Below are 14993 nucleotides of genomic sequence, written 5' to 3' on the forward strand. Positions count from 1 at the left end.
AGGTGCCGTTCGCTCAGCTTATCCAAGCAGTTTCAAGGCACAAATTTAGTTTTTTGTTGATATTTTTCAACTTTGAGGGATTAAACAGGAAATTGAAGAATGTCAGTCTAATACTTATTACATGATTTTATGCCCCCCGCCCCTTCACTTTTATTGTATTATTTTCCCACTGATTCTGAATGCAAAGCAGCTCTTTGCTGTGGGTGATTTTGTTTGTTGCTGTTTAGTTGTGAAAATCTAGTTTTACATCTATTTGGCCAAAGAGGTTTTCCAGAGGTCAGACTGCAAGATTACGTTTTTTTGTTTGTTTGTTTGTTTCAATGTGCAATCAGTAAAGCCTGGGAGAGGCTGAAACTAAATGACCTCACTGTATTCTTCTGTTGGAGGCGTTTTACAGCAGCCAGGCTCAGATCTCCAGAAGACCAGAGTGTTTTCATCATATCACGCGTGTCTCCGTGTAAAGAGGGACTTCTGGCTCCGAGGAGTCAAATCAAGTTCACCAGATGACTGTAGTTTATCTTGTGATCATGTGACCTGTGTAGAGTGCAGGTATTGGTCCGGGGAAGGGATCAGCTTACTGCAACATGTCTCATACTTCTTTATATTTTTATGAGGTGATTTATATTCCTGTTGGCGTGTGATTCCTGCACATATCCGTGTCTCTAAATGCGCGCGCACGCTCCTGATGCCACCTGCAGATGCTTTATTTATGTATTTTATATAAAATAAAAACGTCACACCAACTTTGTGTTTCTGGTTCTCGTGAAGCGTCAAGTTGGAATACAGACCAGGATGTAATTTTCTCTCTGACTCGTTTTAAATCTTAAAAAAAATGTTTTGACTCTCAGGGAACAGATGCTGCAGCGACCAATACAGTTTCAGCCATTGCTTTAATTTTTTTTTAAGGGTTGGAATAAACTTTGTTCAAGCTATCAAAAAAAATTTATATTCTCAAATCTCCGAGTACATGGGAAGAGAAGAGTAAGAGCTTTGATAGAGTAGTTAACTTATACTAAAAATGCTTTACATGTTAAAACTGTCCTGACAGTATAATTTGAAAGAAATTATATGGGGGAGAGGGAATTTAGCTCTGCCGTCTGCCTGTGGTTCTGCTGTCTAGAAAGACATAGCCAGATTGAAACCAACCAATCAGAGCCAGGAGGCGTGTCTTAGAACTGTCAATGCTTCTGCACGCGCTGTTTAATGAGCCAATGGCGGGGAAGCAACTTACCGTTACAGAAAAACTGTCGTCATCGGTGGCTATGCTAACTAGCTTGATACAAGGATCTACTTAGAGCTTTGACACCTCTAACCAGTAATATGAGGCTCCTGTTTTCCCTTTTATCCTGTTTTCTGTAAAACCAATGGAATTTTATTTAAATTAGATTTCCTAACTTGACTGTATCAGATGGTTAAACAGCCAGATAGGCTCTATTGAGCTAATACTTTAAATACCGATTGTAGAAATTATATACTTTAGCAACCGCTTAACATTTTACCGGTAAAAGTAAATTCGGTCTGTAATCAGAGCGTCTCTCAATTGTGCATTTTCGCAGTTATTTATTACAAACAAACGGAGGGTTTCAGAGTAAATACATTTTATTAACATTCACAATTGTTCATCAACCAAAATGCTACATTGCTTCATTAATATCTTCAATGAACTGAACAACCTTCTCTCAGTTGCCTCAAAAAAAAAGAAACGGTGCAGCATCTCATTGAAAGAGGAATGACATGTCCCATTCAGGACACATAAAAAAAACAACAAAAAAACAAACAAAAAAAACAAAACAAAAACAAAGGAGATTCAATGATCCTACCAGCTGAGCTACATTGGTGAAGTTGTACTCCAGGTTTTACACAGAGCCCTTTTGTTTATTTTTAGGGTTCCGACCTTGTTGACAACCAGAGAGGTTGTAAAACTTTAAAAGGGTTTAAAAACACTGCAGATGGAAGGTCACCGGCTAAATGACCCACAATGCACCATTTTACACTTTACAAACTTATTGAACCACTTACATTTCCCTCATCTTTTTCCAAATTTTATTCCCCGTTTTCTGTATGAAAAAAATGCATTTTATTTAAATCCTAGTTTTCAACTTGAGCAGATGATAAAAAGTCTAACTTTATTTGCTATGTAAACGGTAAACATCATCTTGTGTTGGTTCCCAATGATTCCCAATAGTTTCTCCAGCTGGTTCCCTTTTAAATCACAGTGTGGAATATTCCTCTTCACCCCCCAAACTATTTATTAAAATATCTAGACTTTTCTCATATAAGCATAAAAACATTCAATAGAGCAACAATCTTCACTGTATAAAACACCTACATTGCTCCAGTACTCATATCTTCAATGCCAACATAAACCTTCTCACATACTAGATTGCCTCAAAAAAAAAAGAAAAAAAAAGAAATCAGCAGTTCTCATTGGAATCCAGAGGAATGGAGATGCTACAACTTTCCAAAAAAACAAAAACAAAAACAAAAAAATACTTCATTTGCCATTTTTTTTGTTTTAAATTTACCACACTTAAAACCTCGAACCTTCTGTTTCGCTGCAATTCCATCCCATCGATCATCGCTAAGTGCAGCAGGTTCTGCTCCAGAGTCCTGCAGAAGACTCACAGAGTTAGCCGAGTCACATTCAGAGCGCAGAGGAGGACGTGTCCGTCCATGATGCTACCTACGCTGGGCCTCATGTGTCTGCATGTGTGGAGCGGGGGACTGTCGCGTTTCCAAAGTGGTTATGGGTAAGCAGTTTGTTCGTCTGGCGGGAGGAATCAAAAGACTTCCTTCCCTGCTTGTACCAGGTCAATAAGGGATAGACGGAGAGGTCCTCGGTGGCTCCATGTCAGATGTTTGTGGTCCAGCACTGAAATCCAGAGGAAACCACTCGAGTTGCTCCAGGAAGCTCTTGAACGAAACCAGAGAGAAATCATGAGTGAACATCAACGGGCTGCGGCTGAAGAAAAGACGATGAACAGATTTGTGACGCTTCAGAGGAGACAGCGGTGTCATTATTACCGTTCCTGACATTCCTATTAGAGCACCTCCTTAACGACAAAATGGCTGCTCAAAACCAGCTTGTGACTTGCTTTACTCTGGCACCCCTAAATAAAGTGCAACTCAGAAGACATGCAACTAGTTAACACAGTCCATCTGTTTCCTGGAGGAAACCCTGAAAGGGTCAGCAAAGGGTTGAGGAAGAGCTTCAACATATACAGCTTTCAGATTTCTATTTGTTAGAGGAAAAAAGTTTTAAAAAAGTGTTTCCTGAGGTCTCCTGCAACATGAGGTGATATCTTGGTCCAACATTGAATCATCTCTAATGCCTCAGTTGTTCTCCAGAGTCCTGCTCATTATTTGACTCAGGTGTGTTGAAGAAGAGATGCATCTAAAAGTTGCAGGACACTGGCCCTCCAGGACCAGGACTGCCCACCCCTGGTTTAGATCAAATATGTTTGCATATTAGAGGAATTAGATGGAAATATGGGAACGTGTGTGTGAGCCTCTGAGCGAACCGCTGTAGCGTCTGCCTGGATGGAAACGCAGCGCACGAATGCGACGCTCAGACAGAACTGCTCTTTGAAGTTCGAACCAGCCGGACCGGCTCAATCACGGACAGTCTTTGCGTGGAGCGCAAAGAAAACCTCCAGTCTGACGCATCCGTCAACAAAAGCTAATCTACAGCTTCAGTTTTTGTGAGAAGCAGCTACTCCTCACCTCTTCAGTTGATGAGGATGCCAGCGGAGCGTCCCTCCTCCTCTTTCATGTTCCTCAGGTTATTCTCGGCCTCGTCCACGGTCCTGAAACACAAAGCGCTCCCGGTTGGTTTGGGGCCTCCCAAAGAAACACGAGCGGAGACTTTTGGTCCGCTCCTGTCCTAACGTAAGGGACTTCCTTACGTCAGGAAGTCCCTGACGTCCTCCACGGTGATCTCCCCGGTGGTGTCCAGGGTGAGGTCGGCGCAGCTGAGGGGGGAGTCCAGCGGCGTCTCCAGGATGGGAGAAGACAGGGTGCAGGGAGACGCCTCCGTTCGCCCTGAGAGGGAGGAATCCACACATCGTGGGGTAAATGATGCACTTTACATCCGGGCTGCTGATCGCGGTGTGTTGCAGGAAGATGCACGCTTGGTGTAAAGGTGCGCTTCCATTACAAATGTCCGCTAAATTCAGGAGGACGGGGAGGCAATTTCACAATTAAAATTACAATTTAATTAAAAACAAAAATAAAAACATGCTGCGCCATCATTCTCCTACCACTTCCTGTTGTCGTCTTTATATTTTCTGCCGGTTGTTGATCACATGACTAGTGTGGTGTGAAAAAAGTGTTTCCACTGCAGCGTTGCGAAATGTACCAGTTTCGATAAAACTAAAAACACACTTCATCCTAGCGCGAAAAATTTATATCGAAAACAAGCAATTTTTTAGGAAAAAATGTATTTGCCGTGTTTCCATTAAGCAAATTTATTTTCGAAATGTCAAATTACGCAATTTTAGGACTAATGGAAATGCAGCTAAGTTGCTGAGAGATGCTAAACCAGACTAAGCTTATTTTAACTTTTCAAACTTCTAGCTGGTCTTCATTTTGAGGCAACACCTTATAGAAACACGACTAATATTTCATTTGCAAAACAAAACAAACAGAAAAACACAGGACCTCTGGTAGTCTGCTAAGTTTATAAACTTCTAAGTTTGAACTTTAAAAAAAGTTATTCTTAAAAGATATATCTTTTATTATTCTGTTCATTTAGCAAAGAAAATAATTTTAGTCATAACTGACCTAAAGAGTTTTTTATACGTCTTTCAGAAAACTTTAGCCTCAGCTGTATAAAGTTCCCGGTGGTGTCCAGGGTGAGGTCGGCGCAGCTGAGTCCAGCGGCGTCTCCAGGATGGGAGAAGACAGGGTGCAGGGAGACGCCTCCGTTCGCCCTGAGAGGGAGGAATCCACACATCGTGGGGTAAATGATGCACTTTACATCCGGGCTGCTGATCGCGATGTGTTGCAGGAAGATGCACGCTTGGTGTAAAGGTGCGCTTCCATTACAAATGTCCGCTAAATTCTGTTGATATTCCGCTAAAGTCAGGGGCACGGGGAGGCAATTTCACAATTAAAATTACAATTTAATTAAAAACAAAAATAAAAACATGCTGCGCCATCATTCTCCCACCACTTCCTGTTGTCGTCTTTATATTTTCTGCCGGTTGTTGATCACATGACTAGTGTGGTGTGAAAAAAGTGTTTCCACTGCAGCGCTGCGAAATGTACCAGTTTCGATAAAACTAAAAACACACTTCATCCTAGCGCGAAAAATTTATATAGAAAACAAGCAATTTTTTTAGGAAAAAATGTATTTGCCGTGTTTCCATTAAGCAAATTTATTTTCGAAATGTCAAATTACGCAATTTTAGGACTAATGGAAATGCAGCTAAGTTGCTGAGAGATGCTAAACCAGACTAAGCTTATTTTAACTTTTCAAACTTCTAGCTGGTCTTCATTTTGAGGCAACACCTTATAGAAACACGACTAATATTTCATTTGCAAAACAAAACAAACAGAAAAACACAGGACCTCTGGTAGTCTGCTAAGTTTATAAACTTCTAAGTTTGAACTTTAAAAAAAGTTATTCTTAAAAGATATATCTTTTATTATTCTGTTCATTTAGCAAAGAAAATAATTTTAGTCATAACTGACCTAAAGAGTTTTTTATACGTCTTTCGTAAAACTTTAGCCTCAGCTGTATAAAGTTTTGTGTTGCATTTAGTTTGTTATTTTGCTGCACTTTAAAGCAGCTATGCTTTTTAAAAACATCCATCTATACATAAAACATTAATTATGATGATGAATTTTGGCTAAATGGTTAAAAGAAAAATTACATATATAAAAAATAATAATAATAAAAATTCCAATATTTAAAAACTGCGGTAAAACTGCTAAATAACGAGAAGTGCAGGGTAGAAACGGAAAAATAAAAGAAACTGAGTCGTTTCCACAACAACCAGTGCTCCCTGCCAGAGATGGGAGAGGCAACTGGGGCATGCTCAATGGTTACCATGGAGACTGGAGAGGACAAGGCCCCCCTGAGAGGCATGGTCAGGGTTTTGGAAGCTTCAGAGAGTTATTTAAAAATAAAAATGTTATAATAGATGGGGAAGAGCGAGGGGGCGGAAAGAGAACAAGAGAGGGTGCGATCAGACGTACCCTCAGCCTGACCCGTTTGGTTTCTGTGGGTCCCGTTGGCCTGCGGGTGCATTGTTGTACCATCGCTGTGGAGACACACAGACACAGACACACACACACCACTTAGTTTGTCAGCTAACACAGCTCTCACTGAATAAAGCTCAGTGAGTTTAGTTTTTTGGTTGCGAAGCATAAGGAGAACAGTTCGCTTATCAGATTTTACTGACACCACAGGTAAGACAACTATTAGAGATCAACAGCGGCAAAAAGACGTTTCTGAATGGGACGCGTCATCAACCTTCACAGGGTGTTTTACGACGAGAAGGACAGAGCATTCTTCAAACAGTGCCTGCTTGTTCTGAATCTGGATTGAAATTTGAAAAACACAGAAAAGAAAAGAAACAATTTTCAGTTCTGTGATCGGCCTGGATACGACCTGTCAACACTACAGGGAAGTAATTCATAAACATTTCCAGTCCTCAGAAGAATGTGGATTCATCTAGAATCTAAAGCAAGTGACTCAAAGTTGGGTAAGAGGATTGGTTTCTGTTGTGTAACAGCACTCATGTTAATTACAGCTTTTATCGTTTGGGAAGTGAGCAAAGTGATTGTTTCTGTTTTGCAAGAGGAATTCGTCTTCACTGCTGCTGAATGCATGACTTCAGCTGCTCAGCAGCCTGAATATGAGAAACTATTATGGCTCAGTAACTCTCCACCACAAGGAGCATTGGCAACCGTTAGTGGTTCATATCTTGGTCTTTAGATATCATTAGGAAAGACTCTGTTTTTTGTTTTGTTTTCTTTTTTTTTACTTCATTATAGATGCTGACAGAGCAGAGAACTTAGAATATTTAGAAGAAAAAAACAAAAGGCAAAAAACGGTGAACACCAACTAACCTGTTGGTGGATTCGCTGCTTTTGACTCGAGTTTCAGTTTTGAACTCTTGACTACTGATGGTGACTTTCAGCCTACCTGAATCTTCTGGTTATGGATAATGATTCACACTTGGGAGATATTTACTGTCATCACAAAACAAGTAGTTAAATTTTTAACCTCTTTAGTCTCTTACACGACGCTATTAGCATAGATTAGAAGAACAGCACTGTAGAAAGTTTTGTAGAGAGCAGGTCATTATGATTACACTGCATATTTGCTATAATACGTTAAGCCTTCCTGTTATCTGCTGAATGTCATGCGCTCTCTCTCTTTCCACTTAAATAAAACAAACAGAAATGAGCTGGCAGACAAGTTTTAGATAAGTTGGCCTGCGACTGGAGTCAGTTTCCTGACAAACGGATATCGAGTTTAGTGCTGGGACTCAAACTTTTAATTGAGTTAGTTTCAGCATCTGTAAATAAGCGCATTTTAATCAAGAACCATACATCGTCAAAAACATTTTTAATTCAAAAATCCCTTTGCTGCCAAAGCGTTGAATGAATAGAAATATGAACTGAACAACAAATATATTTATTGACTTTCGTCGTATTCAGATTAGTGCAAAGTGCTTTCAAGTGTTTCAGGGATCCAGGATCTTTCATGGAACTTCTTTGAAGAAAAAAAACCCTTTAAAATGTGAACTGAGGACATTGATATCGGTGCTGCTGCAACATGTTTAGCCTTAAGTTGGTATTTCAGGCTCTAATAGCGACCCTATTAGGCCAACTCCTTCTGGCACAACAATAGTCATTTCATTAGCATCCCATTAGTTTATTTTGTCATTTCTAAACTTGCTGTGATCCTTCCAAATATATGAAGAATTATTCCAGCAGACAATTATTGTATTATTGATTGATTGATTAAAAGTTTATGAGCCGAAAGTTTCAAAGTTGCACGTTTTCAGAGTGTGTTACCTGGTAGCTGTGGGCTCTAGTGGTCGGTCCAGCTGAACAGAGCAGAGCGGTTCTGTTAGAACCTTGGCAGAAAGGGAAAACCTTTCATATTCTGAAGGGGAGATCAGGTAAAACCCTACGGAAAACAACAAAACGCACGTCAACCTTGAGGGAGGAAGGAGGATTTGGCCAGACTAACTCGCTATCTGTGCCTCTTGGACGTAAACGTGTCCGATTGTTAACCGGCGAAGGATTTTTCGAAGGCTCACCCTGCCCGTTTTTGGTGAAGACGCAAGATGCAATGCCACTGATGTCCTCCTTGCGGATGCAGTCGTATCGCACCTGAACACACGCAACGCACAATTAGAAGCACATGGTGACCTCTCAGTGGGTGGGACGCGTTCGTCCGGCTTCTACCTGAGGCCGGAGGGCGGGTATGGTGAAGAGGTGCATGTCGCCGAGGTTGGTGAGGCAGACGAGTGTGTGTTCGCTGTAGTCTTCCTGAGCAGCGGAGTTGAAGAGAACTAACGCCACTTTCCTCACCCGGCAGCCTTCGTGTGCCGTCAACTTGAACTTGGTCTTAGCGCTCACTTTAGGGAGAGAGAACACCTGCAGGAGGAAGACGATAAAAACTGTGACCCAGAGGAGTGATAAAGGAGCTCAACTCGTCTTCCTGGCTGTACCTTGAGCTGCTCCTCTGAGGCGATGAGGACAGAGTGAGCGTTGGTCATGTCCGGAGCGATGGCGAGGTCCTGTGAGGCTTCGTACGGATCCGGTAGCGGTTTCCCTCGCCCGTCCAGGACGCTGATGGACACCACGGGCGCTCTGTGCATCAGCTGGATCTCCTTCCCCAGCACCGCCTCCACGCAAGTGCCGCTCTCGCTCGCTCCTCCCCGCTCACAGGCGCGGGCCGATCCCACGCCGGGGACCTCCAGAGCGTAGGCGTACACGCTGCCCGAGTTGGTGCCAGCCCAAAGTGTGGGGCCGTGGTGTGTACCTGACACACACACACACACACACACACTGGGTTGAGAGTGATAAATATCTAAATGCAGCAACATTAAAAACCATTCCTACCCCAAAAACTTGTCATGTTAACAATGATTAACAACACAAAACGTTAAATGTGTTGATGCAAATCCCATCGATGATTTGAAAACTTGCTGTTCACAACCACTCTTCTTCCAATCAGACTCGGCTTGAGACATTTAGCAAGAAAAGAAAAGAAAATTTCAGTCTCTAAGACGTGCAAAACTGGTAGCAACAAACCCCCAAGAGACTTGTTGCTGTAAATCCAGCGAAAGTTGGAGCTACTGAGTATCGGCTGAATAGAAACTTTGGTTTTTATACTTTTAAACCATTTCAGTAAAACATTGAGGTTTTGATGGGACAAAATGAGAACCGGTTCAAGGGATAAGTACTTTCCGAGACGCTCCCAAACCAAATGCAGAAAAATAAATACTGAAACTATATTTTTAGAGCAAGCAAGACAAACCGTCACGCAGAAATGTGTCAGCGAAGCAGAGACATCTGACCACTCCTGACAATGAGTCGTCCGCTGACCGAGGCTCGATCCGTCGCTGCACAGGAGCTACTTCCTCCTGCTCTGCCAAAGCCGCGTTGGCCTCTTGAACCTACACCAGAGACGTGGTTAGCGGTCTGCAGAGCCCGGCTCGGCCCACATGTCACGGGAGGACGTGTCTCACCTTACTGGTAGGAGTGGTGATGGCGCGTTTCTTTCCAGACACCCTGCTTTTACGGATGCGCCTGAAGCTTTGTCGAAGGGATTTCTTTAAGGACTTGACTCTGGACAGTGGACCCTCCATCGCCAGCGAGTCGTTGGGATGCAGAGTGCACCTGAGAGAAGGAGAGGAGCAGCCGTCGATTAAATTATTCAATATTTACGAGTCAAACAATAACACAGACAAGGATGATAACAGAAGTAGAGTGAGCCGTTTATCCCAAGATTTGTGCATTTATACAATGTCAAAGTACGTTTTCCAACTCTTCTAGCAGTACACTTTGGAGAAAAAAAAAAAAAAAAGACAGTTTAAATTCTCTACTATGATTTTTTTTTTACTGTTCTGACTTATGCATTGCAATAGTATTCAACGTTCTGCAGCAATGACAAGGTCATCTAAAATAGAACAAAGTTTAAAACATGTCTCACACACGATACACACCCGACTGGTCCGAGAACAAAACACAAAAACTCTCTCAGCTTCAATAACCTTGCTTAACATAAAAAATATAAATAAGACTTTCTTTGAATTACACAGATCAATTCAGGTCACTAAGCCGTTAGGAATAATAAATATTTATTACGTTAAAACAATCCAAACAAATCTTGTTAACATAAATGACATTCCTGCTCAGATTAAATGCTTAAACGCAATATACAAAGAAAGTTAGGAAAAATTCTCTTCTGGTATTTAGTAAATGGAAATAATTTTGGTTATGATAACTGATTGAAAATAAGACATTTTTGGTTTGGTTTAACTTCAAATAGTGAGGAAAAAAAAAAAAAAAAAAAGTATCTTCTGGTTTCAACGTAACGTTTTCCAAAACAGCTCAGTCTGAATATCAAGCACCTTCAATGACTCTATACAGAAATTAAGCATTTTCCAAACTTTGGAAATTCAAGCATTTTCAAGGACTTCAAGCACCATTATGAACCCTGTGATCCCCTGAACGTCCTCTTCCTCACCTCGCCAGCACCGTGTTTCGCCGGTGGTAGTCAAACAGGCCGAACCCGTGACTCGTCCCGAAGGCGATCAGGTTCCACTCCGTGTGCAGCGCCACCGCCGTGACCGACGCAGGCGGCAGACACTGGACCAGCACCTGCGGCTGGAAGCCCGGCGGGAAGGGCGCGGGTTTGAGACGCGCCTCCAGCCTGTCGTGGCCCTTCCAGGTGAAGCCCTCCCTGTCCTGCAGCAGGTCCACCACCGACACGTCCACCGAGTGATCCGACAGCTCGTCGTTAAGAGCCAGGACGATCACCTGTGGAGAGACGGTTTTATTATTTCAGTTTACTCATTTTCTGATCGTTGTGCCTTGTCGTTTTGCTCCAGAGCATAAAGGATAAAAGCTTCGAAGGTACAATAAAAGGAAATGTGACGGCTCCACATTTATCCAGCCTCGCAGCAGATAAACTGACATTTCCATCATGCTAAGGGTCTTCTGGTTAAAATTCAGCAACTCCATTAGCTGGAAACACAAGTTAACCTGTCTACATGAGGAAAACTGACGGCCAGATCTCATTCCATCAGTGTTTTCCTTTGCCAACAGCTTCCACTTAGTTCATTCTGTGAGAAGGGGAGCGTAGGAAAACATTTCCAGATGACGCAGAGGACTTCAACATTTTTCCCAGCTTTGAAAATAGATGCAGCAAACGTGGCGAATGTGAACCCACAGGGAATGTGTGTTGTAGACAAAGCAAACAGTGCGAGACTTTTTATTTTTTTCTTTCAAAAAGTGTCAAACGTGAAACAATAGGAGACTCCCTGAATGAAGCTAACGTTATAGTTACACAGCACGAAGCTTTTTGACGGTGCAGTGTACCGAACATGCTCTGATGAAAACTACATTTACTGATTTTTGTTTTGCAGACTCATTTTATTTTGTTTTGCCATAGAAAAAGGTGGAAAAGCGGATGCTCACCTGGCCGGCTGTTCCAGCCACCAGCAGCTTGTTGCTGTACTTGCACAGACTGATTTTCTGGATGCCGAGTCTGGGATCGTCGCTGTACGGGTCAAAGCAGCCCACCTACACAGGCAAAAATGAAAATTACCGTCATTCATTCATGGAAAAAAAAAAAAAAAACAAAACAAAAAAAAACAATAATTTTTAGGGCTGCAACTAACAATTATTTTTATTAATCCCTTGATAATTCTGATGATTAATCTTTTTTTTTTTTTATGCATGTTGTACAGATTTTACTTTTAAAGCACTTAAGTTCTTTTTATGCAGTTTTTCAGGATGCAAATATACAAATAATCCAATTACTTTTAGAAAAAAATAACTTTTTATTGCATAAAATGCTTTCAGTGAAGCTAAAACCACTTGAGGAGTTTTGGTTAGAACATATTTACAGTCAAAGGTGTTTTTATCTTAAATACAAAATATAGATTTTTTCTACAGTCTTGGCTTAATTACTGCTCTGAATATGTTTGCTATTATTGCCTTTTTTTAAGTCTGTTTACTCCAGTAAATTATTAATAATTTACTAAATTAGTTGACGATTATTTCAATAACTGATTAATCGTGATGAATCCGATGAATCGTTTCTGCCCTACACAGTTTGGTTGTTTTTTTAATAGTGGTTTATTGCCATCTAACAATTTGTGACACACAATCTTCAAATTAGCATAAAAAAAATCAAAAAATCAAAAAATCGAGGATTTCTGATGCAAACTAGGTCAAGAACCGAGTCGTCTGAATCCGATTTCAGCTACAACCTGAACTTCCTTTCTTTCTTTCTTTCTTTCCCTCCACCCTTAAACATGCAAACATGCACATTAATCTGTCGCTCTCCCACACAGAAACGGCAGGAATCCCTACAGAATCTTTGCTCACATGGAGGCAGAGTTTCTGCAAAACAAAATGCTGGAGAAGCTGAACGCAAACAGACGCGTACATGTACACAAGGAGAGAGAGAAAAAGAAAGAGACCATAGGTCTGGTTTTCATTACAGCTGAGAAAAGAGGGAAGGTCTCTTCATCCCATATGAGGGCCACATTCCTCAACATGCAGCTCTGTTACCATGAGACCCAAAAGGAGCAATGCGAGTGTAGCGAGAGTTGGAAAGTCGAAACAATGCAAAAGGGAAAAAAAACCAACAAAAAACCTTCTTTAAAGTGTTGAAGCCTGTATTTTCACTATCTTCTAATCTTTGTTTCACTTGAAATACCAGATGATGTGAGCTAATCCTGCTGACGAACCGATACTCGCTGGCTGACTCATCTCCATTCTTTTACTTCCTAACTCCTGAAATTACTCGCACTCCAAATATAAATCAGCTTATTTAAACCACAATCAGACTGCAGCCCGTTCAAAGCCAAAGTTTTAACTACAAGAGCTGGCATCCAAATGCATGAAAAGCATCCGATGGGAAAACGAGGCAACAGGGACTGAGTTAGTTCCCACAGCTGGTAAAATTGGACCCGGCGTGTGAACCCTGAAGAGGAGTCGTTCTTTCAGTCCGTACCTTCCTGAAAGGAGGCCATTCCTCCTCCTGCTGCATGTCGGCGTCGTTGCTGGAGTCTGGCGGCTCGTCGCAGTCGGTGTGGAAGACGTTGGCCGTGCCGAGCTTGTAGAGCGGCGTGAGGGCGACGCCCGACGCGTCCCAGAAGCGCACCGTCCCGTCCTCGTGCCTGGAGACGCGAGATAAATAAAATCAGAGGAAATCAAACAAAGTCACGACTGATGCCGTTTACACTGATTAGTGTAGCTTAGCACGTCAGAGGGGGGATTTTTCTAAAATAAGAATTTCAAACTCTTTTACTCTGCCTTTTTTTTAAGACGAAAATGTTTCAAATGTTTTGTCTTTGATCATTTTGTGGTGATAGCTTTTCTAGCTGAATTTCACATTTTATTTCTTTGTTCTTCCCAAATAGAAATGCACATTTCCAGCATAGAGACGGAATCCTCTATTGTCCATTTGTAAGAAAAACAAAAAACTCCAAGATATCAGCAGACCTTACGATGTTGATAAATGTTGGGTAAATATTGCAATGATGACATCATCTCCCTCTCTTATGTGCATTGTGGACAATCTCATTTGCAGCTGAGACGCTGTCTACCTGAATAAATATTACATTAAAAACACGAGTTTATAACACTTTGAATGCATCAGAAAACAATCCTAATATTGCACACACCGATATTGCATAAACAATATGTTCACAATATGCTTGGCAGCCTTAATTTGTAGCTTAACTAAAATAGTAACACTGACCAATCACGTTTCTTTATGCACAAATAATCGCAAGAGCACAAAATATTTAACCAAATTTCATATTCAATCTGCTTAGTTTTTACTTTCTTAATGGAGGATTTATGAAACTAGTGCATGGAGCATGTAAAGGTCAAAAATTCAGGACTTCCAGTATGCATGAGCTGGTTATCGGTCTCCATTACTACCAGAGCCGTGAAGCTGCAGTTTGAAAACCACTGAAATATCCCGTCGTTCCTGTGGTTTGGTTTCAAGTCCTTCCAATGAGATGCAGTAGAAAGAGCGAGCCAGAGCGGCCGGGGCTTTCCCCGACTTTTACAGGACGAAAGTAACACTGCCTTTCTGCTGCTGTGCACTGCCAGACAGCTGGCTGAAACAAAGCCGCTACCAGAAAACACAAACAGCCACGGACTGCCAAGTCGACGCATCAGACTCAATTAAAAAAATGAATTTTACAGATAAAATTAAAGCAGAAATTTGGACTATTCCAGCAGCAGCAGGAACTGCTTCTGTGTTTTTGTGTTGATGGCAACATAAATGCTGTTCACAGTCTGGTTTCTGATTAATTTTATCATTCCATGAAAAACCAATACCAGACCAAGTCTAAATCCTGGCAGGAGTCGCAGGTTTAACCGTCCTGAAATGTCGGATCACCGTCGGATCCAGCTCAAGGTTCTGGCTGCTCTTGTGGCGTTCCTCCTCTCAAGCATCAGAAATGGCGTGAAAAACATGCTCCTCTTACACTGTGTGTAAAACTGAGGCTCAGTAAGTGTGTAAAAGCACAAACCCGGTCAAAAGCAGCTCTTGATGTTTGGGTGGAGGCGCCAGATTCTTTCCTCCACATATGGGCCAGCTCTGCACAAACAGGGGAGAAAAAAAAAAAGGAGTTGGGGCAAATTAGGATCCTAAAAAAAGCAGCAGTAATTGTTCGCTTACTAAATTGCCCCGAACAAATAAATGCTTTTGCTTTGTTTTCCATGTGGTCGTGACGTCAGCTCGAACATTTACTGCGGTGGACATATTCTCTGCT

The 14993-nt window shown here is 41.7% G+C and overlaps 1 protein-coding gene across 2 annotated transcripts in view; it reads right to left on the minus strand.

Annotated features, from left to right (window-relative positions):
* Positions 1-2028: 2028 nt before the first annotated feature.
* llgl1 (LLGL scribble cell polarity complex component 1) overlaps positions 2029-14993 on the minus strand; it is a 37317-nt gene continuing 24352 nt past the window's right edge. For both annotated transcript variants that reach the window (XM_044100771.1, XM_044100772.1), the window contains exons 11-24: positions 14751-14818; positions 13217-13382; positions 11671-11775; positions 10718-11010; positions 9717-9867; positions 9506-9644; positions 8694-9007; positions 8428-8619; positions 8280-8352; positions 8032-8146; positions 6202-6266; positions 3906-4041; positions 3724-3806; positions 2029-2913 (exon numbers count right to left, since the gene is read on the minus strand). In XM_044100771.1, the coding sequence (XP_043956706.1) occupies positions 3728-3806; positions 3906-4041; positions 6202-6266; positions 8032-8146; positions 8280-8352; positions 8428-8619; positions 8694-9007; positions 9506-9644; positions 9717-9867; positions 10718-11010; positions 11671-11775; positions 13217-13382; positions 14751-14818 (1896 nt within the window). In that variant the 3' untranslated portion in view covers positions 2029-2913; positions 3724-3727. The remainder of the gene's footprint in view (positions 2914-3723; positions 3807-3905; positions 4042-6201; positions 6267-8031; positions 8147-8279; positions 8353-8427; positions 8620-8693; positions 9008-9505; positions 9645-9716; positions 9868-10717; positions 11011-11670; positions 11776-13216; positions 13383-14750; positions 14819-14993) is intronic.

The sequence above is a fragment of the Gambusia affinis genome, linkage group LG19 (genome assembly GCF_019740435.1).
Source record: "Gambusia affinis linkage group LG19, SWU_Gaff_1.0, whole genome shotgun sequence".
Classification (NCBI taxonomy): domain Eukaryota; kingdom Metazoa; phylum Chordata; class Actinopteri; order Cyprinodontiformes; family Poeciliidae; genus Gambusia; species Gambusia affinis.